Genomic DNA, 26,220 nt, shown 5'->3' with positions numbered 1-26,220 from the left:
CCCATGACCCCAGACAATGTGAGTAAGGAAATCGTCACACATTTGCTCTTCCAGACCTTCCCTCATGGGGTCATGCCCCCTTAAGCCACTCATTTCCCCAGTGTTAGCAGCAATTAACTTGTAATGAACTGATTTACAAACAAAACCAATTAATAGTATAGGAAGCGCCCGATATGAGAGTAAAGGGTTCAGAGTTTCGATCACACCAGCACCCAACCCTGCTGCCTGTGCTCTCGGCTGAAGAAAGGAATCTGTGTGCTGTGGACGAGTGTAAATTAGTGCCCCCAATCTCCTAGTTGCCTCAAAAAGCCGATGGAACACCTTTCACCACACTCCACGTATAATGAGGCAAGCGACACAAAGCTCGGAAAAGTCTGTATAGACGCCGTATGGCATATGAATCACGAAAAACACACCATCCTTAAAAATCAGAAATTGGTTTTGCAAATGTGATAACAAATTCCTGAGAAAAATATGTTTGTCACATTTGCATTTTATTGCTCCTGAACTGTTAAATTCAGATTTATGTATCAACAACAGCAATAAGCCACAAACAAACTGTTATTCTCAAATACTAGCTTAGCATAATTCTATATCAATAAAGCATTTAATGATATTAAGTCATAATGGATTCTTAGATCTGTTGTGTAATCATTTTCAAAGCTTTTTTCAAAAGAGTTGTACTGTATCTTTTTTTTGAACAAAATATATGAAATGGTTATTTATTTAAGGTAATATGCATATCTGTGGAACGCCTAAACATTTTCAAGTCAGCCTTCTCTTCTGAAAACATTAATGCACCTCCTTCCCTGCTGTGCACACATACTCATTCTTGATCTTTGAATATTGAGTAATATAGATAAAGGCAGTCAAAGCATTTGCATTAAAAGGCACTTTATAATTTCTATGTAATAATTTATTTATACTGTATGTTCAGAACATCAAAATATTAATAGCCTAATATTAAAACTTTATTAAATTACAATACATTTATCAAATACCACTAACGTATCATACACATAGCAACACGATTCCTCAGTGATAAGATACTTGGTTGTTGCACTTGTTGTATTGTATTTAACATGCTACTGCTTTTCAATTTCAAATGGATAATTTGTGAAGAATTTTTTTCCAGGTAACATCTTTTATATTTGCAGTCTTAGCTCTAAGAAATGGGTCCAGTTTGGACAGGTGACTAGACATACTGCACATAAAATATACAATCAAAGTTCCTCAGCAAAATGTCAAATGTGCATGTTTTTAACATTTACTAATCCATGTAGTTCACTAGTTCACAGGCAAAACTACCCAAACCATGCCAGAGCTACCCAAGATGTGTCTTTCCCCGTCCCTGAAGTGGTCTTTCCCGGGTGGACGTCCCCTCGGATGTCCTCTGCCCCGTTAGCTCCTGCACCTCTCCAGGTCCATGAGTGGGACAGGTCTCGCAGCCCTAGTGTGGCCAAGTGACCTGAAGGTTAACGTGCCGATGTGGAAACGGATGAGCAGCATGTGGTTTATTTGAGTACTCTCGGTGAGGAATATTTGAGTACTCTCAGTGAGGAATATTTGAGTACTCTCAGTGAGGAATGCTGTGAATCTATGGTGAGCAGACGTTTGGACACATGGCACAGGCAGATGCAGCATGCTGTCGTCACCACAACTCCTGCTTGTGGTTGTACTGAAACAAGGAACTTTCTGACACTACCATAAATGACATTTGTGTTGTGACAGATAATTGTTAGATCTATAAGAGGTGACTGCCATTAACCAGTTGTGTAGCTTCCAGTTGAGAAAATGTCAGCTATTCTGTTCTCAGAGAAACTTTGTTTGTTTTCACTGAATTTTTGTAGATCTCGGTATTAAAGATTTAAGTGCAACTCCTCTTTTTTCTTTTTTTTACATATTTTTGGAAATATCAATATTCATCACAGTTGAAAATTAGGGTGCAAATTAAATTTCATCATTTGTTCTAAAACTTTCCCGATGGCCCCCTGGGAAGGGTCTGCTGAGCAGATAGCTAACACTTCCATTCCTGTCGTTTGAGTCTGTATGCACACACGAGGGACTGTTATTTTCAGAGCAGAAAAAATGTGTGCAAATATTAAAAATGGAAAGCAGCACACAGCCGCTCGTCGTGCGGGTTCCCATGGGGGCAGGGTGGTATTGGGCACACTACTCCAGTGTCAATTTATGCAGCCCAACGCTTCCGCCGCATCCATTCATTATGGATGCTTAATGTTGCTGAAATACAGTGTTAAGAGGGATGAAGCAATAGGAAACAGCAAGAGGGAAACTTTAATTACCAATAGCTCAATGCATGACACAGTAAGGTCCCCAGTGTGGCAGTGATGTTTCGCATGTCTGAAATGTTGTCATCTGTAGTCTTCTGAGGAGAATACGGGGCATGTTGTTAAAGAGTTCACAGAAGTCCGTTTGTCTTGAAGCTATAATAAAGGGTTAGAAGATAGATTAGTCTCAGGATGTCAGATGTAGGAGATCTTTTATTCAGTAGACAGCCATGTATTCTGAATGATGTTCAGAGCATTTCTGGTGTACTCAAAGATATATTTTTCATTTTTTTCATTTCAAGAGTGACCTTAAATTTTCTCCATTACAATATTCTTTCCCATAAAGCCAAATATCATTTATATTTCTTATCAACGGATATAAATCTACACACAACTTGGTAATAGTTATGAGAAGGATCAACAGTGTCATAGTGAGTCCAGTGCTTAAGAGAGATGTCTTTTTTCCAGAGCAACAGGGATTAGTAAAAGGTTAGTGAAAACAAGTATTAGATAAATCAGAATTATTTCTTTTTCAAATAAAGTACGCAAGCCTAAAATGCTGTCTGACTACAAAAATGAAGCTAAGTAATTGTATGTTTTCATCCTTTGAAATATTATGAAATCCACAAGAACCTTCTAGTGGCTCGAGACAGTTCCACAATATCTTGGATAAACAACAACATTTCTTATATATTTGGCATGCTATCAGGTCCCTTCATGATTCATCATTTGCATCATGCTGTATCAGAATGTTCCCTTTCCCCTTTAAGCCCTGTTTGGGTCGTCTGAGCTCTGAGATGTTTATGTCTGTATAAAGAGTCTCTGAGCTTATTTTCTTAGTGAAATCAGAGCTGTGACATCATAATTACAAATAATTGCCCAAATACTTCTCTCTGCTGATTTCAGAATAGTCTGCAACTTTGCTTCCCCTTTGACCCTTTCTTCTCAGCCATTAGCTTATCACTGGTAACAATGTTTTGCAGTGTTTGGTATCATCCTTCTCTTCTTGTTTGACGAATTCCCCACCAGAGATTTGGGAGGGGGTGTCAGGCGGCCGGCCCCAGTCTGCACCCCTCCCGCAGCCCAACCTCAGCCTGTTCTCCTCCATCAACAGCCACTCGTTCAAATCATTAGAGAGTAATATCTCACTTTACCTCCCTCGTCCTTGCTGAGCCTCCTTGCTCGGGCTGTATGCCTGGGGGCCTGGCGTGTCAGCTCCGAGTGTGGCTCTGCGCCGTGCCCCAGGTGTGCCCTGCGAGGCCGTCCTTGCACACTGTTTACGCTAAGAGTGCACGGCGAGGAGAGGACATTTAGTAACACTCGTCGGGGGCCTCTTTGTGATGCTTATGCCCAGAAAGGGCCCCTCTTCTGGACTGATGCTGGTGTTTAAGAAATGTTTGGCCAGGCACCTGAAATCTGTGTCTCAGCCTGAGCAGGGATGGGTATTGTGCTCAGTGTCCTTAGGGCCGGTTTGATGCAACAGTAAACAGTTATTATCTGGTTTTAAGAAAAGGTCTTTATAAGTTGTCCCAAATCTGTAGTGTTGCTTGTTACGCCTGTTAATTTGCTGAGCATGTCTTGTTATTTACAGGACACAAACTGATTTCCAAAACACAGCCAATTATAAACTCTGTGTTTGATTTGGAGGCCCATAATGTAGCATGTCTATTGGTGAATCATACCGAAAGAGAGAGAAAGAGTAAGCAAGAGACTCTTCCACCTGTGATCTCCCTCTGTGATGGAAAAACATTTCACTCACTTCACCTCCACAATCAGAACATGCAGAAGACTCCAATCCTTCACTGCTTTACCCTGAACATCTGGTTCCCAAAGCTGTATTTAATAACCACACAGCCTGCGGGTCCATTACATTTACATCTGGTTACAATGTGACAGCTATTTAATATAATGTAATCATATTAGACATGTACTCATACAAAGTCAATATATCAGAGCAGCAAGTCAGGAGACCAAATAATTTAGTGTTTCATAAAATGTTGCGTAAAATCTGTTTTAAATAGACGGTTGTGATATACTTGTGAACAGCACTGAGTGGTTTATAGGTGTAAAAACTATAAAAACTATAACATTAACTTTATTACCTTTATCTGCAGTGTTTGACTGGTAATACTCTCCAAGTTATATCAGAGAAAAAATATATTCTATATCTGTGATCTTTGGAGTAACGCTAGTGCATTAACATAAGAAATCTTTAACCTCTTGGATGATTGTTGTTCAGCACTAAACATTACACAATAATAAGATAGGAAATGAAAATCATACAGGATTTGTGTGCCATTTATAAGTACATACTGTAAGGTTTAAATATCGGACAGTACTAGGGTCATTTTGTGGGATATAGTATGAGGTAAAGTAAATGAAAAGAGGGTTGTTGTTACATTCTTTTCTGTGAAAAATATAAACCAAAATAATCACCCTGAAAACACTTAAAAAATGTATGCTACTTAACACCCTCAGCAGTTGTTTGGGCAACTAAATTAATTTTAGTGCCAGCAACAGTGCACTATTTCATACTGGTGACTTTTAAATATTGTGAAATTACATCTTTCAACAGTTGGGAAAAATTCTCATGTCATTCATGCAATTCATGGCAGTTTTAAAGGATGAAATGATGATAATGTATGCTCTCTCTCTCTCTCTCTGTCTTTCTCTCCTGCGCTCTATGTGAAGGCTATAAAACGAAGTGTAACAAAATGAAATGTCTTTAATGGCTCTCTCCAATAACAAAACATATTCTTCATACAATAGATTCTCCAAGTAAATCTGAATTAAGGATATTACCTGAAATTACTTTCTTCTCATAAAAAGAGTCTCCTGTCTGCAGTATGGTGTGAAAGGAAAAGAAAGCTCTTGGAATAACGGAAATTTTTGCAAATCATGCCCATTGCTCAGAACTACTGAATTATGTGCATTATGAACAATGCAAATGTTTTCAGTCTGTTGCAGAATGTTCCAAACCGACCATAACATGCATTTGTCTTTGTGTGGTTTGCCCAGAGGTATGTTGCATGAATCTTCTGTCTCACACTTAGTAAACCATCTTCGGGTCTCTGAACTTCCTCCTACATGATTTAGTCTAATGCTTAGTAGATGGTGGGCAAGTCAAACTTAACAACTTTCAATGTTGTCAAGGGATTACAAATACTTCTTGATCATTAAAATGTCATTAATTAAACATCCATTCACTGCACTTGCTTACCTCTTAGTGTGCATTTGGAAAATACACTCACTTTTGAAATGGAAAATATTTATGCTACTTCCTTGTAAAGGTTTGGTTGTGAATCTGGTGGAACTAATCAATAAAATAACATTTGTTAAATGTCCAATACAGTCGTTAGTACTACAATGGAATATATCAGTACTGCAGTTTTGATCACAATCAACCATTATCAAAGTGCGGTCTTGCTTGCTTTAATTTATGCCAAGACTGTGACATATCTCCAATAGGTGTAGTCTTTAGCCAGCTTTGCTTTACCTGTGAGCCATTTTAAAATGTGTCTACTCATTCAGTGCATCAATTCCTACTCTGATGCCCTCATCTCCAGTTTATGATCATTCTGATGTTATTTAAAACTTTATGTCACACCCAAGCACATAAAAAAACTGAGGTTAACACTGAGAATGATTGCTTTTTTATTTTACATTTATCAATCACCATTAGGGCAGATCATCATTATTATTGTGTGCGCTGTAGTTCACATAGTTTTGACTCATTGCAAATAGGTGGGTGGTTGCATGATGAGGTCCCTTTCACCATGCAATTTCAGAGCTCGGAGCCACACACATATCAGTGTCATATATCATGTGGCTGAGCTTGAACCTAATAAAACATAAATTAGCAGCCCTTCATCTGCCTGTGTGACTCTTCCTCGGCTGTGCCTGGCATGACATGGGAGGTGATGGCGAGGCAGGCTTAGCAGCTGTTGATGTAAGTAGAGGTGCTCAATAAAAAATGGGCCAACATTTTAGCTTCAATATCTAGTGTCCAGGTTGGAGGGAGCAGGCTAACGACGTCCCAGATTGATGTAAACCTGAAATGACATCCTGGCTCAGCATCTTCAAGTCATGTATTGTTCTTTACGAGTTGTGCTGCTTGTCATATTCATAATCAAATGTTTTTTGATTTGGGGAACATATGGGGATGAAATCTAAACCAAGATGTATTATGTAGCAGATTCACTTATTTGAGAACTGCTAAAGTGTGGGAAGGTGCAGCTGAATAGACTCATGTTGTATGGGCTCATACCAGGGCCGGCACCATGGGGGGGCAAAAGGGGGCATCGCCCCCTCAGGCGAGGTGTCCCACCCCCTCAATGTAAATAATAAGACCCATTTATTTTACAACAATCGCTACATGGCGTCCCCTCGCCCGCTCAACAACTTACGTTCGCCACCCCAAAATTTTCTGACGCCCCCCCACTGTATATGTTCTGGCGCCGGCCCTGGCTCATACTGTATGGACTCATGTTATATGGGCTCATGCTGTATGGACTCATACTGTATGGACTCATGTTATATGGGCTTATGCTGTATGGACTCATACTGTATGGACTCCTAAACTGATGATTCCAAAAGCCCCCACAGACGCAGAACTGCACACACTTAGTTTATCTCCATTATTTCAACTATCAGAATACTTCCAGAGCTCTGTGCTGTCAGTGCATATTTTTAGGTTTTAAATGCACTGTTTTCAATATTTTTCTGTAATGTGAAACATTGGCTCAATTGATTCAAAAGGAAAGTAACAAAGGACAAAGCTAAAAATTCATCTTTGTCTTTGGAGATATGGAAAATGAAACCTTCCAGCTATCATCATTACGTATGCTTGGTCTTATCATTACTTTGGCTAACCAGTTTTGTTCATCATAAGCACACATCACAGTCTCTTCCTCAGTCAAGAAGTCACTGTGTTTCAACTTTTGCTCCTACCGTATCAGCACCACCTCCAGAATGTCAGGTACATATTAATCTGTCAACAGTCATGTTGAAGGTCATTTAATTACTTTCTAATATATGTTTCAGTGACAGAGCGACAGATGCAAACTATTCTTATTAATGTTATTCCATTAGTGGTCTTGTGTTCCGTCCTTCCGTTAAATGCCTTTAATTACTGTGCCCTTACATCATAACCACACTGCATTGTTACTATATACATACTCTCTCTGTCTCTCTCTCTCTCACGCACGCGCACACACACACACATACACACACGCACGCACACACGAGTGTATGCTTGTGTGTGTGTGTGTATATATATATATATATATATATATATATATATATATATATATATATATATATATATATATATATATATAATGAAGAGAGAGAGATCAAAAATTGTAATAAAGTACATAAAGTTTTTAGAGAAACAGGGGGACGAGAGAGAGAGAAGGTCTATAGATATAGGACATAGGACCTCATATATATATCAGAACTCCTTGGCTTTCTTTAAATGTCCCCACTATGACCCTAAACAATATATATATAGCTATCATATATATATATATATATATATATATATATATATATATATATATATATATATATATATATATATATATATATACACATATATATATATATATATATATATATATATATATATATATATATATATATATATATATATATATATATATGTGTATATATATATATATATATATATATATATATATATATATATATATATATATATATATATATATATATATATACATACTACGGGACTTTTTGAGAAAAAGCTTTTTTAATGCTAGCGTGTCCATCTTCAAATGACCACACTTTGACCCTAAACACATTTGATTAATTCTTTGTCTATTCTACACACAGATTACTGGTATGAAAACACACACTGTGGCTGTGTATCTGAGCACATCTGCTTTGAATAAAGACATCTACTATGGCCGGCTCCGCACCATGGGGAGACTCTCCAGTCAAATCCAAGTCTAATTTTCAGTATGACACCCTGAGATATCGCTTACCGGGGTTTAGTGGAGCGGCGGCGGGTCTGTGTGGCCAGCAGGTTGACATATGAGCGCATTCCTGTCAGGGCCCAGCGCAGGTGAAAGCAGCAGGTTAAGATAATGAGCCGAGTGAAGCTGGTGTTTGTGCGCCCTGCACGTTCCTAAGCACGATGCTGCGTTGCCTTAGCGAGCAGATAAGCATCTCTAACGGACATTATATAAAATTAGGCTACGTATATATATTTAAAAAGTGGGAATCAGGTCATACGCAATAAATGACGAACTGACTAGTTTTAAAATATACATTGAGTGGGATTTCCAAGATATAGGGCCACGGTGCCTTATCTCGTGCCTTAAACCTTTGATGGTGACTAAACATAAGCACCGTACTGGCCCACTGTCTTAGTGGATGTACTCGAAGCTGTACAATGCTGAGGTTACTGAGCAATTTCGTTTGTGCACAACTGTAACCCCAACAAACGCGTCAGACAATTTCATAGTCGCAGCTGGCGTTGGTTTATCTTACTCTTATCCACGTCTTTATTGTACGCTTCATCAAAATGAATCCGTCGTGGTGTTACGCGCGTGGTTTTTTTTTTTTTTTCCTTTTTGTCCGACCAAGACAAATCGAGAGGAAACTGCTCTTGTTTTGTGGAAACCGTTCTCCCTCGTTTTCCCCGAGTCGCCAATCTTGGTGGAAGCACACAACTTCGTAAGTGAGGGGCTGCCAGCCGCCACGACGGGTAAGAGCAGGTTGCCATGGCAGCCGCAGTCGGAGGAGAGCTGCAGATTGGCAGGAAAAAGCGTGTCAACAATTGCCCTGTTGCAGCGCGAGAGGAGCCGCGTCGTCGCCTGCACTCCTGAAGGCCGCGCGCCTTGTCTGAGACACCCCATGCTGTTTAATAATATCCATTCTGAGACTGTGGATTGATCTCGGACTGTGTGGTAAAAACCAACATTTGGGGCTCCTTACATTTTCTTTCCACAAAGTTATTCTAACAAACCGTTAGGATACGGGATTTTTTAAACAAAAGGAATGCATTGCATTTATTGAAGTTATTCGAAGAAATAGGCGAGACTGGAAAATAGAACAATATAAGCATGCGTTACTAAATGGTTAAAGACAACGTGGGCTAATGTCTGCTTATTGAATAGTGACTGGGCCACTGTCGAACTTACTAAATGCTCAACCATCTAAATCAAAAGCAGTCTTTGGAGTGGCCCGCAGCAGACTAGGCGCGCAAAAATTTACTTTTCCTTTTTTTTAGGGATGGAAATAAAGAAGTCAAAAGAATGGAGGTTGGTTAATATTAAGTACTCAGTGATTCGGTGGTCTATATACTTGCTCCGAAAATTGCAACAAATATCCTTTCATGAAATGCTGACAATGAAAACAGTCAGAATGTCCCTAGAACCCGGCAATCATTTCGAATCTTTACACCTTATAAACAAAGACTGGAGGACTTTTCCTTTGTGTGCAGACAAGTGCGACTTATTTGCCGTACACCTCGTCTCTGTCTGAACACCCCCGGATGAAACTGTGAATTTGCTGTCATCGGTCTAATCACGGTGGCATTGATTTTTTTCAGGCGCTGAAGCCATGTCTGCCCTAATAGCTGAACAAACGCAATTGACTGTGGTCTGACCACGACAATCTGGTGATGTGGTTTATGAAAGAGAGGGAGAAAGAAAGAGAGAGAGAGAGAGAGAGAGAGAGAGAGAGAGAGAGAGAGAGAGAGAGAGAGAGAGAGAGAGAGAGAGAACAAAAACGTGAATCATAATTACTATAAACAACTTAGGCCTAACTATGGGTCAGTACATAAAACTGCGTGGGCTGATAATTAAGACTGTGATAAATAAGTAAACAGGTGCGTAAATGGATTTGTTTTAAGAGATAAAGCATGATCAATAGGGCTACATATAGATTATACGACTGTAATCATCAGCGGTGCTTTGTGATGAAGAATTGATCCCTGTCGCAGCCTTGGAGGGGCGCGCGGGTCTCATACAACTCCGAGACCTTCAGTAACGCAGCGGGGCTGCTGTTTGTTTAGTCAACTCCCATGAATCCAAGTAGATAATTGGTCTGTGAAATTGGTGGCAAGGGCAGCTCGGGCTCCGTGTTCCACCCAGCTGGGGAGGCGAGACAGCGTCTGCATCCTTTTATTTTCTCAAATTTTCTGAAACCGTCGCAGCACGAGCGTTGGGGAGAGAGGGGCATTTTTATTTGTTGCTCTTTCAGGTGTTAGCGCGCGGGAGAGGACTGCACAAAGGCCGCTACGGGCTGGCGGGGAAACGCGGCGGCTCAGTGGTGATCTTACTGATGAGCACAGAACAAGAGCTTTATAGCCTGACTGCTGTCCAGGTAGTTCATGGAAATCGAGAAATAGATTTTTGAGATCACAAAGCACTTTTTGCTTGATAGCAAAATTACCTTATCATTAATTATTGAGTGTTTATTTGTTTTATTTATGTAAAAGTTATAATGATTTCACACCAGGAAACTATTACTCATTTAAGATCTAAAGGCAATTCATCCACAACAGAGGGTTTGTTAGTACTGTAAACCAATCATGTGTTAGCTTGTCAGTATTCAATCTACTAATTAATAATGGAATGAAAAGCTAATTTCTTCAAAATAGCATAGGTTATTGTTAAAGACAAAATAAATATCATTTATGGCTTATTAATAAGTAAATCTAAAAATGAACATTAATTTTAATATAAAAAGTTACTTTTTTCATTTGGTCCTTCGGTGACATATGGTGTTTACGAAGAAAGCAACAAAAACCTCTCATTATCTCATTGAGAGGCAGTATCTCTCATATCCCTTTGTGTGTTAGAATGAGACATGTGGTGTTTACTTTGTTCATGTAGACACAAACTAAAAGACACCTTGAAGCGGACATCTCTAGAGATATGTCTGTTGGGAGTCAAGCCTTGGGTTGTGTAAGAGCAAACCCTTCCATGTCACATGGGCAAGCATGAAGTGGGCAGAAAAACACTTCATATTTGTTTCTTCAATGTAAATAAACACACAAAATCATGTCTCATTACAGTAGCTCCTATAACATTGATCCTTTGAGTCCTGTGTGTGTGTGTGTGTGTGTGTGTGTGTGTGTGTGTGTGTGTGTGTGTGTGTGTGTGTGTGTAGCAGTCTCAGTGCAGTGGTCCCTTGAGCTCACACACTGCAAACAACACACACACACAAACATGCACAGAAGATACTATTTAGGCATCAGTCTGACTTGTCAGTAAACTGGGAGACTTGTTGGGAAACATTGTGAATAACCCAAGAGCCTTAAAAGTGACTCGTAGATTTCACCCTTGCCAAATAAATAAATTACAACCACTGTGAAAATACTAATAATTTTCTGTTTTACAATGGAAAAAATCTTTATCTTAAAAAAAAATATCAACAACAAACTGGTAAACAAGGTAAAACTGTGTGAATGGTCATCTATGATGTGTTCAAGATAAATTAGTCCACAAATGCACAAATAGGCCTATATTATATTTAGTCCAAATCATAAAATTGTGAAAGGGACAGATTCATTTAGACATGTTCTAAAAGGATGCAAAATAACAGTCTCCGTTTTGTACAATGCCTCTGTTTTCTTTTTCTCTTCTCGTACTGACAGCAATTTAATCAAACTGTGACTTCATGCCCTACTATTTGCAAATTGTATAGCACCTCTAAAACATAAAGGCAAAACATTTCACAAACAAGTTACATGGACCTTGATTACAACTGTAAACATTCCCAGCGTGAGTGAGTAGCGCATTACGGGGTGGATTCAGGCTACTGCTGCACACACTGCCAGACATCTAGGAGGAAGACAATGACAAATTTAAGACTGTTATTTCTCTCTTTGCTTCATGCACATCTCTCTCTCTCTCTCCCTCTTTTTGGCACCAAGGAGGAATGGTGACGATAGAACAAGACAAACAGATGCTACATCGTAGATAATAGCAAGAAATGATTTACAACATTGGAGTGACTAAATATGGCTTAAAAATAGTAAGTAGGTAATTTTACGGCAGCTTTGGTTGGTGCTGAAGAAACAAAAAAAGTATTCATGTGTCAACTTATCACAGTCTAGATATTGGAACTGTGATTATAGAAAAGGGATTATTTTTTAATAAAACCTTTGGAACTACTTGGTAATAAAAAAACAATGCAAAGGTTAGTGAAGGTTCTTTTACCTATACTTAAATCTTTTATCTGCGAGAGTATGTGACAAAATATAGGAACATGGGTGTTATTTGGGTGCAGTAACTTAAATACACATTTTTTTCACTTCTATATATAATTGAAATAGTATACTGATTTTAGTTTTGAGTATATTGAGTTTAATGTAATTTCATTACATTAGTAATATTAAAATATTAATAATTAATTTGCACATGTCTTCTTCCTCATCCTGTGTAGTGGACCACTTTGTGGAAATTTTACGTTAGGTCAGAAGTATTTATGATGCTTCCTGATGGGTTTCTTTTTGATTCTCAGGACTTTAGATTTCTTGCATGATGCCTCTGTTAGAAGAAAGCCTTCTCGCACCAGTACAATTTTGCATGGGGAATTGAAACTTTGAATGCTGTTAATAGGCTAGCTCTGTGCTGTACGTCACACAGAAGTACTGTTTTAACAACAGCAATAACAATAACAACAACAACAACAACAATAATAATAACTGGTTGTTGTTCTTGTTATCTGGGTATATAAAAGTCAGCTCCAGATTTTGGTTTAAGTACAAAACATTTTCCAATTAGCCTACAAGTATTCCTGTCCCACAATGCTGTCAGGCAATTGAAGTAATGCTTGTGTTTTCCTAAACTACCCAAATTTTTTTTATATGAATAATCCTAAAAAGGGAAAGCATGTGGGGCAGATGACGTATACACATGCTGATATTGACTATAATGACCAAGTAAAATAGCCAAATAATGTGGTCTTGCTTATCGTGCATATTTGCCCCAATTATATATATTATATATATATCTATCAAATTGGGCAGTGGCTTCACATCACTTCTCTTTCCTTTTTTCTCCCTCTCCATCACTTTTTTCTCCTTGAAGTGCAATCACTCTGATAGGGATGGATGGTAAAAACTATTCAGCGTGTCACAGGCTTGTGCACAGAGCATTAGAGGGACTGAGCTTAGGTCAGGATAAGGGCTCCCCACACACCCTCCCATCCACCCAATCTGAAGACCCCAGACTCCTCGCTGAAGATAGGGACACTCTCACTTCCTCCACACACTTTCCCTCCTACATCTAGTGCCCCCCCTACACACACACACACACACACACACACACACACACACACACACACACACACACACACACACAGCAGTGTTTCCTTGAAGGCTCACATTCCTCATCCCTTAATCCAGACGCATGTCCCACTGGGCATACAGCCCTGTTTCCACATTGATATCTGCTTGATTGCTTGTGATTCTGTTGAAAGTAGATGTCACATTTTGTTGCCTTTACTGAAATCTGGCTAAGCAGCAGACACCCAGTTCACACTTGAAATCTCCTTGGGGTGTAGAATATGACCAAATGTAAACAATATTAACATTAATTATGAATACATGATTGATTTCAGACCACAGTATGTGGACAGCTCATGGCTGATGAGAAGGTAGCTATGTGAGCCGGGGTGTTTCTTTATTTCCCTCATAAAAACATATTCTTCAGCCTGGACTACTCCTTTCCTTCATCTCCTTTAATGTTGGCTACCTTTGCTTCTACATGAGGGTCCTGTGCACATCAAAACCAGCACGTCTACACTTTCTCACCATCCACCTGTTCTTATTTACCCCTAGTACCTTTCTATAACCTGGGAAAACTCCTGGAGAACAGTTCCTTCCTTTGCGAGGGAGCCCTGGATGGAGCTGGGGTTAAGGGGAGCAGTAACATGATGCAGCACTCAACGTAGGGTTAAGTGCTTCACTCAGGTACACAACAGTTGTTCTCTACACCAGGACCCTCTCATTGCCCATTCATTCTCCTCGGTGCCTCACTGGGGGAATGAGGCCGGCCTGCCTTCCGTTTGAGCTCGGCAGCCCTTCTCACAGCAAGCTAGCCGCACAGTCCAAACATGTGGACTTCCTCAGAATGCCCTTCTAATTTCATACAGTTCCTATGTCTTGTTCCCCCGAATTTAAGTCTATTCAAACTCCACTGGGTGTCTGTGCAATCTGGCTTCCAGTCCAGGTGTCCAACCCTACATCAGCATTATTAAAACATTTGAACACAGTGGGTGATGTAGAGAGACGTGGTGGGTGCGTTGGGCAGCTGGGCTTGTTTGTTGAATGGCCAGAGTCTAGTAGAGGCACCGGTTTGTGACAACGTAAAAAAGTGCCTCCTCCTCCTCCGAAGCTCATGCCCTGGTGAGATTCTCCATTGAAAAACCTCTGTCTATTCTCTTTGGATTGACATCACCACCACCATTTTACTGAACACTGCCCACTTCCAATAATCTACATCACATGTATCAGCTTCAGGAGTGTTTGTTCTGTAGCACATTTGATGTTCATGAGCTGAATCAGCAAAGTAATGTTTAAGCAGTCAACACCACAGTATATAAGATATAGTACATTGGTAAATTTAGTAAGAAATCCTTGGTATATAATTTTCATTAGACCTATAGTTAGTAATCCCAAACTTTCAATATTTTGTCTCATGACAGACAGATTAACAAGCAAACTTAAATGTACTCATAAAAGGAATGATACCTTTTAAATAAGATGGAAATCTCTTTGACTTCTAAGAATATGACAAATATGCTGTGAACAAATGGCTAACATTTACTTCTGATAATGCATTATTTACAAAGGAATATCTGATTAGCTTCACTGGACTGGCACTTCTCTGGTAAAAGCCCCACACTTCCCTCCCCGGCTTCTGGCTACCTGTCAGCTGCACCGTGTACATAACATACTGATAAAGCGGTGTGGTGGGTGAAGGTTGTATGAATGAATCTCTGTGGCACCACTAGAGAGGAATAGTCCTACAAGATCTGAAACTAATCTTGATATGTTTAACAAGCAGCTCAAGGAGAGGCCTGATGAATAATAAAGGAGCTTTTAGTGGAGCCATTTTATGAAACATTAACTGGTGGGCCATAATGGAAGTAATTAGTTTTATCTCACGTTGAATGTTATTGGACACTGCCCCCGCCGAAGGAAAACTTTTATTTTCCGGCTTAATTGTAAAGACAACGGGAGGGTAATTTTCGGCACAGGGAAAGAAGGGTGGTCTAGTATGCCACAAGGCAGCTCGAGAGATCTGGATGTTCAGGTACAACACTGTGTTTATGTAGTACTCCCAAATGTGTATCAAAGCTCGCATCCATGGAAATAAAAGAAATGTCAAACAAAACAAGCATTAGACTGCATAAAATAAAGTATGGACAAGGGGAACAGGTGAGGCTTTGTTTAGGTGGCTGAGGTAGATCAATATCTCGGCTTGCAAGCCAGGAATCTTGCCCGTTTTCCTCTAGCACTCTGCAGATCAGCTTACGGCTTGTAGACAGACTGTCGCCTATACCTCACTGACAGACAACCTGCCTCACCCCAAACGTACGGAATAGGAAAAATATCTCCATTCTTCTTCTGGGGGAGAGAAATGCAGGTTAGAGTAGTTCACCCTTTAAGAGGTATTTTGTCTTGGGTTTGGGAACACAGTAAATAAAGTGATATTTATTCAGATTAATAAATCAGTGAGGCACAATAGGTTTTTAATTATTCTTTTTTTTGTACTTTTTTTTGTATTGTATCATGCAAGATGTAAGACAAAAGGGGCAATTTAGGAGATGGTGTGCGCACATATGTAAAGAGTGGATACACATTTATGATCATACTATGTGACTAAGCCATAGTTATGGCCTATTCAAATATCATTAAATAAATGCACAAATAAATAAATAAATGGCCAACATATCGACCATTTGACTTAAGACAGAACTGAACTTGACAGTAAGTGTTTTTATATCCAAATTCAAAAACGGAATTTCAACGTAACCCAATGAGACTTCAGTTCATTTCAGTTTAACAATTGATAGCGTATCTGCAGCTCCCTGGGGTGGAAATCAAGAGGCTGAAAAACTCACTACTTGTACAAAGAGGCAAAATGTCCAACCTACAAAAAATTATCTTGTAGAGAAATCTCGTGCATAATGGCCTTGGTCTTTGTATCTGTGTTTCAGTACAACTTTAAGTAGACTTAATTAACAAAGGCTCCATGGCCACGGACTTCTTTATTTATTTTATTTATTTATTTATTTATTTTTATATATTAATGATGTCGTTGTTGTTGCTGTACAACTTAATAATAAGATATTATATTTATAGCTATAATATCTTTGCTGTACAGTATCAGAAGCTATAATTAAAATGTAGGCAATTTATAGCGTTTTTAAATATATGATGCCCGGATGTTTACAGTCAAAACATGAATAGTAATATTAAAAGAAGAGGGCTTTTATTTTTTAAACAAATGCATTCGCGTAGTTGGAGTGTGAGCCTTTCTGAAAAGAGCTTAGTCGATTAGGAACTGGGCAAAGCCTGGTTTCCTAACTATAATAGAATATCGATTAAATATTAGAAAACTCAGCATTGTAAAGCCTCGTGCCTGGTTACAGAATCTGCAGTAACATAAAGGACGCTATAGGAAGGGAGGATGGGATAAAAGATATGGAGCCACAGCTTGGACCGCTGAGGATAGTGACTTGTTATAAAACGAAAACTAAAACCCGACGTATACTACCGCATTAAAATAAGTGCTTGTTGTAATAGGTTGCTGTCTTTTCAGAGTCGCTAGAGGGAATTCATCACAATCGGGCAGGCCTTTTTGTCGGCCTGTCGGTTCCGTTTCGGACAGCCAAGCTGCACTGCGAGTGTGCAACGTGATACCAGCACAGCCGTGATTCCACGCATTGTCTCCAGGCGGCTTGCCTCAGAGTTAAAGAGTGATGTCAGCGGCAAAAAGCAGAGCTGTGGCAAGCTCAGCGCGAGCATAGTGGCGAGTTTCATAGCAAAAGCAACAGCAACAACGATTATAATAATACTAATAATACTAATATCGCTAATAATAATACATTTATGTTGCATTTTGCAGCACAACACAACTTACTGGCAATGACCATTCAATGCACGAAGCATTGAAAAATTACTTATGATGATATGGCGTCAGTATGACTCTTAAATTGATTTACGATTTGTCTGGGGGGGGGGGGGCAATAGGGCAAAACAAATCACATCAACTTTCAGATCTACTTGGTTTGTCTTGCTGAGCAGTTAAAACAACCTAAAACTGAACAGGCCAAATTACAGGCAGTAAGCAACATGCCAACGCCTTTGTATGTGGCGTAATGCTACGTAGACCTTGGCGTTTTAATAAACACATTTACAACATGCCCACAAAATTTATTCATGTCATGGATAAACAAACATGCGCACCAATAGTCACTCTCTAGTTAACATGCTGGCCTATCGTTACACTGGTTTACGCGTGTTAACAGATTTTGAAGTTGCGTATTTCGCGGTGATGGTTTTTGATTGGCATCTCTGCTAGTGATTGCACTGTATATTTTTATAATCTGAGACACCAAACGGCTGTTGAGTATTCGAGTAGCTAATGCACTGTTAGAATGATCAAGTTCAGTTAGCGCGTGAGTGAAATCGTGACTAAACGCGAGCACAGAGTGTGCTTGCGCGCGCGAGAGAACGAGCGAACAAGGAGGAGGCGCGCGCGCGGGTCAAAGGGACAAGCGGCCACTCTCAAGAGCTTCCACGTCAAGAAGTTTAAAACGAAGATAAAAGTCTCTAAAATCAAATGAATATTTGGACATGGGTATATTCCCCTTATATTGCCCTATTACTAGATCGACATCAATTATTTTGCACCACGTATTAACATTTAGGCTACCTTGAGCTTTTAAATTATGTTACAGGTTTAGTAGATTCTCTTGACCAAAAGCGGAGTAGCCAAAACATCACGATAAGGTGGATATTGTTGTATCAGCTTGCTCGATATGGTACACAATTTACCGAGTTATTTCATTTCGGAATTACATTAAATATAAAATGTATGTAAAATAAAAACACAGCATGACGACCTTAACATTGGCATATAAATCCATGTGGAATGTGGAAAACGTTTTGAGAATACTCCAACTTAAAAAAAAAAGTTAAATGATAATGCAAATCAGTAGATAGGGGGTTCATATTTGCTGTCCTTATACAAATCTAATGATTATTGTAGCTAGTATAAAACACCAAACTTTACATTTTAAATGTTTAATCGGTTTAATATTAATAGGGTTTAATAATTAAGATGTAGGCTAATGTAAAGAGTGTCAGTATACCTAAAGTTTATTTAAGAATAGAATAATATTATTTATTGTTATTGACAAAACGAACTTGTGTATGATGGACATATTGAAAGAGGCGATGAATTGGAATGACACCACTTTGCACTTAAACAATCCGATTTCGTCAGAACACACATTGTTTGTTTAACCCGACAGGTCGGTGTACCAAAGTCGCGTGATTTTCAGAGACTCATTAAAACGATTATTTACGTTCTGTCGAATGTTTTCTAAAAACGTTCACGAGAAATTCGTTTAGTGCTGGTATCGAAAACCCCCAAGTTGTAAAACAGCTTGTTGCTTCAGTGACAAAGGGACATTCAGCTAATGTTAACGGAATAGCAGCCATGATAGCCGCAGATTTTGTATAATACGTGTTGTGGAAATTACATTTTAAACTGCTACATTCATTTTGGCACACAAACATGATATATAGCATACATAGCAGATTTGAGTTAAGATGAGAAATGTTGAAATGTATTAATGTAGAACGAGGTAACGTAAACTTTGCCCTCCATCATTCTTTTATTATTAGGCTGTAATTTTTTCTTGTTAGTTGTTCTTGCAAATAATGAAATGATGCATTTCTCACAATTGTCAGCATCATCTTCCATGATAACTGCTAGTAGTGGCATCAACAATGCAAGTTGCTTATTATTGTACAGTATGTAAGATAATAATAGATGCTCGGTAACAACAACAAAAACAATACTAAAACTAATAATAATACCAATAATAATACTATGAATAATACTAATAATAATAGCATTGATTATTATTGTAGAACAAAAATATTTGTATTGCACGCTATTACCATAATTGTGTATACATTATTATTTTTGTTTATTTCCTTTCCCAATAATTAATTTCTTTACCATGCCATAGGGATAAAACGAGTTTTGGTGCATAGTAACCTGCCACGTTAAAAGGCGGGTGTCTCTAGCATTCTGTGTCACTCTAGCGCCCTCACTCTGCTTGGCTCATATTACATTAAGGGAGGGAACGTCCATTTACCATTTAGAAGGATTTGGATAGTTTACAATAATTCTCAACTTAGATTAGCGACTCTGATATATGTCCCTCTGTGGAAATGATCAGTTTACAGAGCAGTTTTCCCCTTTGCACTGGAAAGTAAAATCCATCACTAGTTGAAGAGAAATACTGCAAGGTTTAGGTCATATTTGTTAAATTAGTTTAGTCAGATTATCTAACCTCTCCAAATAATCTATAAAGATATAGCTAAGTTAAACATGTTTCTATAATTAGCAAATAAATGCATTGTGTAAGATGGTTTAGGATCGAAGAAGATCGGGTTCATGAGCAAAACGCCCCAAAAGTATTGCGCAACCATGCAAAGCGTTATTATTAGGTCGGCTCAACCAATATCCACAATAACGTATGTTAGCTGCACTTCATGTTACGCGCATATAATGTACAAAATAAATGTACTCGACAAGAGTTCTATGTAAAGTTATGTTTACATAGCGGCTGTGATTATTTTAGCATGAGAATATTAACAAAAATATGGTGCATTATAATATTTAGATTTTACACAAGATCTATGCACAACCCATAACAGATCTATTTGTATTTTCTCTTGAATTAAATGTGATTTAATTGCCTTATCCAAAATGTACCATAGTTCGGTTAGTCAGAGGACATACTGAAAACATTTACGATCATAATAAAACAGATGGTATTTACAAGGTAACTGTATTATAAAGTAGCCTATAGGTAAATACATTTCCAATCACATCACAATTCAGAACATGACCACTACAGTAAAAACAAACAAATAAGATATGTATTGCAAAAAGTCTTCTTTTTGCATTTAAATATGATTTCAATCATAATAACGAATTAATGCATTTAATTCGCCAAAAACCACTGCAGTGGTGTTTCCCTTTGTAATGCCACGCTTTATTGATTACTGTAGTGCTTTATACCGAGACTAAACCTTATGGAGGCCTATAGTGACAGTAAGTTGGCCTGGGTTGGCCAACCCTCTGCTTCCAGAGTTGGGAATCATAGGAAATCAGATATTTTTCCTTTTCCCTATATATATATATATATATATATATATATATATATAGAGAGAGAGAGAGAGAGAGAGAGAGAGAGAGAGAGAGTTCACTATCGTTTCCACGTAAATGTCTGAGAAAGAAACAAGAAACACGTTTTCCGTTTCAACATATTGTGGTCTCGTGGTCTCTGGGCCTACGACGGTACACGGAACGGTGATTCGCTTAAATCTCAATTGGTGCTTTGTTCTCGGTGTGATTGGAGGCCTAGTTTGTAGTTCAGGTACACTGAGGCAAAAAACAGGAACATGCGAACTAATTAAAACTTCAAGTACAGAGCACAACAATCACGGCTTCAAGATCATTGCTTTTTTGTCATTAAACCCCACTGACACAGGAGCATCTTCCCATCGGTGCAACGTTATTTTTTTCCACAGCTAATGTACACAGTGGCACGCACTGCGCAGGTTATACAAATATGCATGTACCAACCAACATGAAATAGAACTCGCACACCCACACATTAAACATTAATATTAGTTAATAAATACTCAAACAAGCAGCTTATTAAAAACGATAAATTTACAAATAACATTTTCTATATTTTAAACTCGCATCCACTGGTGGATTTTTTACATTTCCAGTTCTAAATTGTGTACTGCAAAGAAAAATCAGTGTGTGATTAGCAGAGTCTGGGACTATTCGCTCTGACTAAATTAAGACTAGGACAGTCTCTGTTTGAGTTTCCAAGTTCGAATGGTGCCCAAGTTTAATTACTTTAGGGGTAATAGTGTATTTCTAACATTCAGAGAATATTGCCCCTCTAAATTTAACCCCTACTCTCTTAGTCTTTGTCTTCTGAGTGGTCACCCCGTTTAACATTTGAGTGATAACATCTTGCAAGGAGATATTGAGTTCCACCGGTCCATTGTGAAAAGCAGCGAGGTTATTGCATTACAGCTGGGCACATTTAACACGATGCCTCTTTAAGAAATGAACAAATTACTGAACTAAAAGTGATGAAAGCTATGTTCTATTTGATTGCAATTGTGGTGAAACCTAAGTTCTATTTCATTGCAACGAACGACTCTATTGTCTCCTGAAAAACAAAATAATAATGAAATTGAGGACTAGGCCTATGTACTACTCAGTAAATAGTGGACTATTTAAACTATGAATACTACTAACACTATGAAATGTATTAAGCCGAAAAAAGACTAGTCTTTTTATGCCAAAGAAGCAATCGCAAGAGATTCGGGAGAATTTGGCAGAAGTCGGCGAATAGACCCACAACAAATCTCTGCGGTCACGTCAACAGTCCGCTGTATTAAGTAGCATTTAGGATATGCGGCACGTGCGGTTTAAACGGTACATTTGAGACCTTATGCTCTCCCTTGTTAGTCTATAAAATGACAAGAGACGTAACTTTGGCGGTAAAATAGGCAGATTAAAAGAATTTGGTAGGTTCACACAAATCAAGGCCGAATCTTTCGCCACCCGCAAACTGTCGCTTAAATGTCAGAACGGAGTAAACAAACATGTTTGACTCAAAGCTATTTTATTTACCTAAATTTTGGATTTGCAAAAACGACAAAATGTTCATGATAAATGAACGTAACCTATTCTTTTTATTTTGTTCGGTTAACAGTTTAAGCGACAAACACGGGCATAAGACCACAAAATCACAACCATGGAATTTAAAGACGACATAAACATTCACTTAATATTTTATGAGGCATTTACTCAACACGGTTACACTTCGCAAAGTTAACCTATAATTACAACAGGAATTGACATTTCACTAATTACAAAAATAATGTGACCTGGTGGTGACCACATACAGTACCCTAAAATATGCAAAACACAAGCTAAAAGCATTCATTCATTCTGTTCCCTTCACAATTGTCTGTCAGATGGTGAATACTGAAAAAAATGTATTTCGATACCCATTCTTTGGTCTATAAAGAAACTGTACTTCGTATAAAAGATATGTATAAAAGAATGCATCATGAATGCATTTATTCCATTAACAATAGCCTATGAAAAGGACAAAATAACAAGGAGTCATGGATTTGAACGGGTATTCTGCACTTATAGAGCACATTTATTTAAAAAAAATGAAAATAAAAATTTGTGTTAATTTGTAAAATCGTACTCCACCGGTGCGGTCATGATACGTGTAATACTGCAAACATGAAGACTGGTGGTTGATACGATGGTATTAGATATTTTTTAACATTTCAAATTAGACAAATCTGAAACCACTATTTAAATACACATTCTAATGTAATTTTACTGCCTTTCCCCCAAAAAGCTACGCTTTACCCTCTTTTTATCTTGTCACATTGCACGTTGCTGACAGTGGAATAATAAACAATTCCGCGACACTTGACGTTTGTATACAGAAATAAAGGAGAAGAATCATACAAAATACCTGGAGTTCGGCTGCTTGCATTTTCCTTTATCTCCCAGTATTTTTCCTTTAGCCTATATTTATATATATATTTATATATTACAGTGTAAATGGGTGGAAAATGTTCACTTACAGTCTGATCCTGTGGATGTTAGTTAGTGTATAAGTGGATTTGATGTTGACCCTTGATTTTGATGTGTAAAGTAGTCAGAAAGTCCGCCGGACAGTCCCGAGGAGAAACTCGGTAGGGAAGGCCTTAAAGATTCACACGGGAGCGAGGAGGCCGCTTGCGGCGACGAGGACGAGGCGGCGCGGGAGCTCATCGAAGTGCCGCTCTGGGAGGTCATGGACGGGTGAGGAACGTGGGGGAAAAAATAACTGGTTTGTCCTGCGAGAAGGTTAACCGAGCAGGGGTTCAAAGAGTAAGTCCCGGAGCAAGGTACAGAGAGCCCACATGGCACGGACGCGGCCAAAGCTGCCGCCGTTAAGTGGTGAGTAGCGTAAGGAATTTCTCCATTCACAAGTCTGTCAACACTCAGGCCATTGGAGGCCGGGAAAGAGTGGTTGTTGCCCAAACTGTTTTGAGTCAACATTGTGCTATACGACATCGGGTGACTAGGGTACGCCGACGACGTGCCATTGTAACTCAATGCACTGCTTGCCCTTGGATGATGAAGCGAAAGAAACGGCGACATTGGCCAGTATAAAGAGCCAGCTCTATCCATAAACGTAAGCCCAGTGGACGTTAGCCGTGCGCCCCGTTTAAACGCTAACTTTGCCCTGGACGTCGTGGATCTCCTCCGAAGTTTGCCCGTCGTCCCACCAATGAACACATCGTCACTAGAAGGATCAAGCATCCAGTAGTTTCCCTTGCCTGGGTCATCGTAATGCCGGGGAACTTTCACAAAACATTTGTTAAGACTCAAGTTGTGTCTGATGGAATTCTGCCAGCCCTGTTTATTCTCCCGATAGTAAGGAAAATTTTTCATAATGAACTCGTAAATACCGTTCAGAGTTAAGCGTTTCTCCGGACTCTGCCTGATGGCCATCATAATCAAGGCGTTATAACTGAAAGGTGGTTTCTCGTACTTGCCGTTTTTCTTTTCTCCGTCTTTTCCAGCTTCCCCCTCTTTGGAGTCCTTTTTGTCTTCCTGCTTTTCCTTGTCATCCGTGCAAGTCGATTCAGAATTGTCACTTTTAGCACAAGTGTTCTCCGACTTTGCATCCTGTGTTATAGGTAAAGGGATCTTTTCCTCTTCTTCCTGGATGGTTCTGTGGTGATTGTCACTTTGGACGGCTTCAGGCACCAAACTGTTTATACTGAACGATGATTTAGGAATCATTTTTACTTCTTTCCGTTCTCCCATATCCAACATCACACGTAAAGGTAGAACAGCAACAACCAGCAGCACAGTTGGATCTCAATCTCTAACGCCGCCAACTCCTTCGATAAAAAAACACAACACAACAACTATTTCATGGTCCTTGAAAACGCATCGATAAGAGACAGCTAGCTACAATTAATTACGGAGCCACAGACACTAAGCTGTAAAAAAATTGGTTGAACCTTTACAGACTACAGCCAACCACATCACCCTAAGTATTAAAGCGTCCTCCCTCCTCGCAGCCAATCATTGAGCAGTTTTTAGCGGTGTTCAAGTGCGTAAGGATACACAGGGTCCACCAATGCAATGTAGAGTGCGCTCACACAGTCAACAATGGCTCTCATTTCTGCAGCAAACTCCTACCAAGAAAATAGACCACATAACCTCAATCCATTCCACAGTTTTTGATAATTTTAGAGTGCTGTTTCAACATACCCGTACGTCCTCACATTTGTTTTCATACTGCGGGGGGAAACAAAAGGGATTCAAAGGTAGCCACCGAACAGAGGTACTACTTCCTGTATCGGACATTATTTTTAAATACAACATTCAGTGCAACATATTGCCTGCCTAAATTCATAATCTTCAGGGCACGGATTTCGCGTGCATTTTGCATTTACCCTATGTCTCTGCAGAGACATGATTGCCTAGAATAATAAATAAGTTTTTTTATTAGTAAAATCCACAAGTTTAACGCACGTTCGTTAAAATGTGTGGTTCGTTGGAGAAACAAGTCCTAATATTTAACATAGCTTAGAGATGTTTGGCTTGTTTGATAGGAATGCCCGTTATCACACAGTCACTTTGTTTTATATAGTATGCTACATAATCGTAATGTTCATCATTGAGTTATTTATTAATCAATCAATTTAACATCGGTGAAAATACTAATCCTAAAAATGTTTTTTTATTATTACAAATATATCAAAAACATATTGTTTACATGAGAACAAATTATATGGTATCTATCGACTCATAATGTATTGTATGCACAATTTTCAACTTACATATATAAATTTGAGGCTAGATTGCTTGCAATTGTAAACTAACGACGTTGTAGCAATAAAATTCTTGAACCAAGACTTGCAATAACTGCTTCTGAAAAATGTATTTTTTCCACTAATTCCGTATCTGAAAAGCAAGCGACCAACGAGCTTTTCTATCGAGAAGACGTCAAAGGACTTGAAGGACTTAAAGTATTACATGGAAAACTCAGTAATTTACCTTGTATATAAGTTCATTTTATTATGAAGTTAAGAAACCAGGGACGTTTATACTAACTTAAATACGGGAAAAATTTTGTGGTTTGATTTTTGTTGAATTTTAAATTTAATGCCCGATATGTATCCCATACGAGTCCTCCATGGGGTTCCACTGAAAGAACAAAAGACACACACACGATACACACATAATCACATGCGCCAACAAATTGTTCATTCAGAAGTGCACGCATAATAGCAAACACGCGCACATGCAAACAAGAGGTACACGATTAGAGACTACCGACACATTTGCATACTGACGTTTTTATAAGCCCCTATAGCTTGTATTTTTAATAAAAACTTTAGAAAAGGATACGCTGCAGTAGATGATAATCTATTAAAGTTTTAGAAATAGCAACACTTGTCAGTTTATTCCTATACATGTAAGTAAGTAAAATAAACGTTATACCACACGATGAAGTGGTTATTAAGATTTAATCTAATTTATTTTCTGTTGCCATTCTCTTGTACCTGCAGGAGTAGATT

The 26,220-nt window shown here is 38.7% G+C and overlaps 1 protein-coding gene across 3 annotated transcripts; it reads right to left on the bottom strand.

Moving 5' to 3' along the window:
* Positions 1 to 917: 917 nt before the first annotated feature.
* On the bottom strand, positions 918 to 24,793 carry foxg1a (forkhead box G1a). 3 transcript variants are annotated; one of them, XR_013121961.1, is made up of 3 exons: positions 23,221 to 24,793; positions 2,304 to 2,444; positions 993 to 1,450 (listed from the first exon to the last, which is right to left on the bottom strand). XR_013121961.1 is itself a non-coding variant. In XM_076979083.1 (2 exons), exon 1 carries the CDS (start codon positions 24,461 to 24,463, stop codon positions 23,243 to 23,245), a length of 1,221 nt encoding a protein of 406 aa, XP_076835198.1. In that variant the 5' UTR covers positions 24,464 to 24,793; the 3' UTR covers positions 984 to 2,444; positions 23,221 to 23,242. The 3 variants fall into 3 exon arrangements, 1 of the variants encoding a protein (XP_076835198.1); XR_013121962.1 differs by lacking the exon at positions 23,221 to 24,793 and adding an exon at positions 8,294 to 8,472 and having other exon boundaries at positions 918 to 2,444; XM_076979083.1 differs by having other exon boundaries at positions 984 to 2,444.
* Positions 24,794 to 26,220: the final 1,427 nt, after the last annotated feature.

The sequence above is a fragment of the Brachyhypopomus gauderio genome, chromosome 17 (genome assembly GCF_052324685.1).
Source record: "Brachyhypopomus gauderio isolate BG-103 chromosome 17, BGAUD_0.2, whole genome shotgun sequence".
NCBI classification, from domain to species: domain Eukaryota; kingdom Metazoa; phylum Chordata; class Actinopteri; order Gymnotiformes; family Hypopomidae; genus Brachyhypopomus; species Brachyhypopomus gauderio.
The sequence above is the reverse complement of the archived record's forward strand: the minus strand, read 5'-3'. Positions and strand labels throughout refer to the sequence as shown.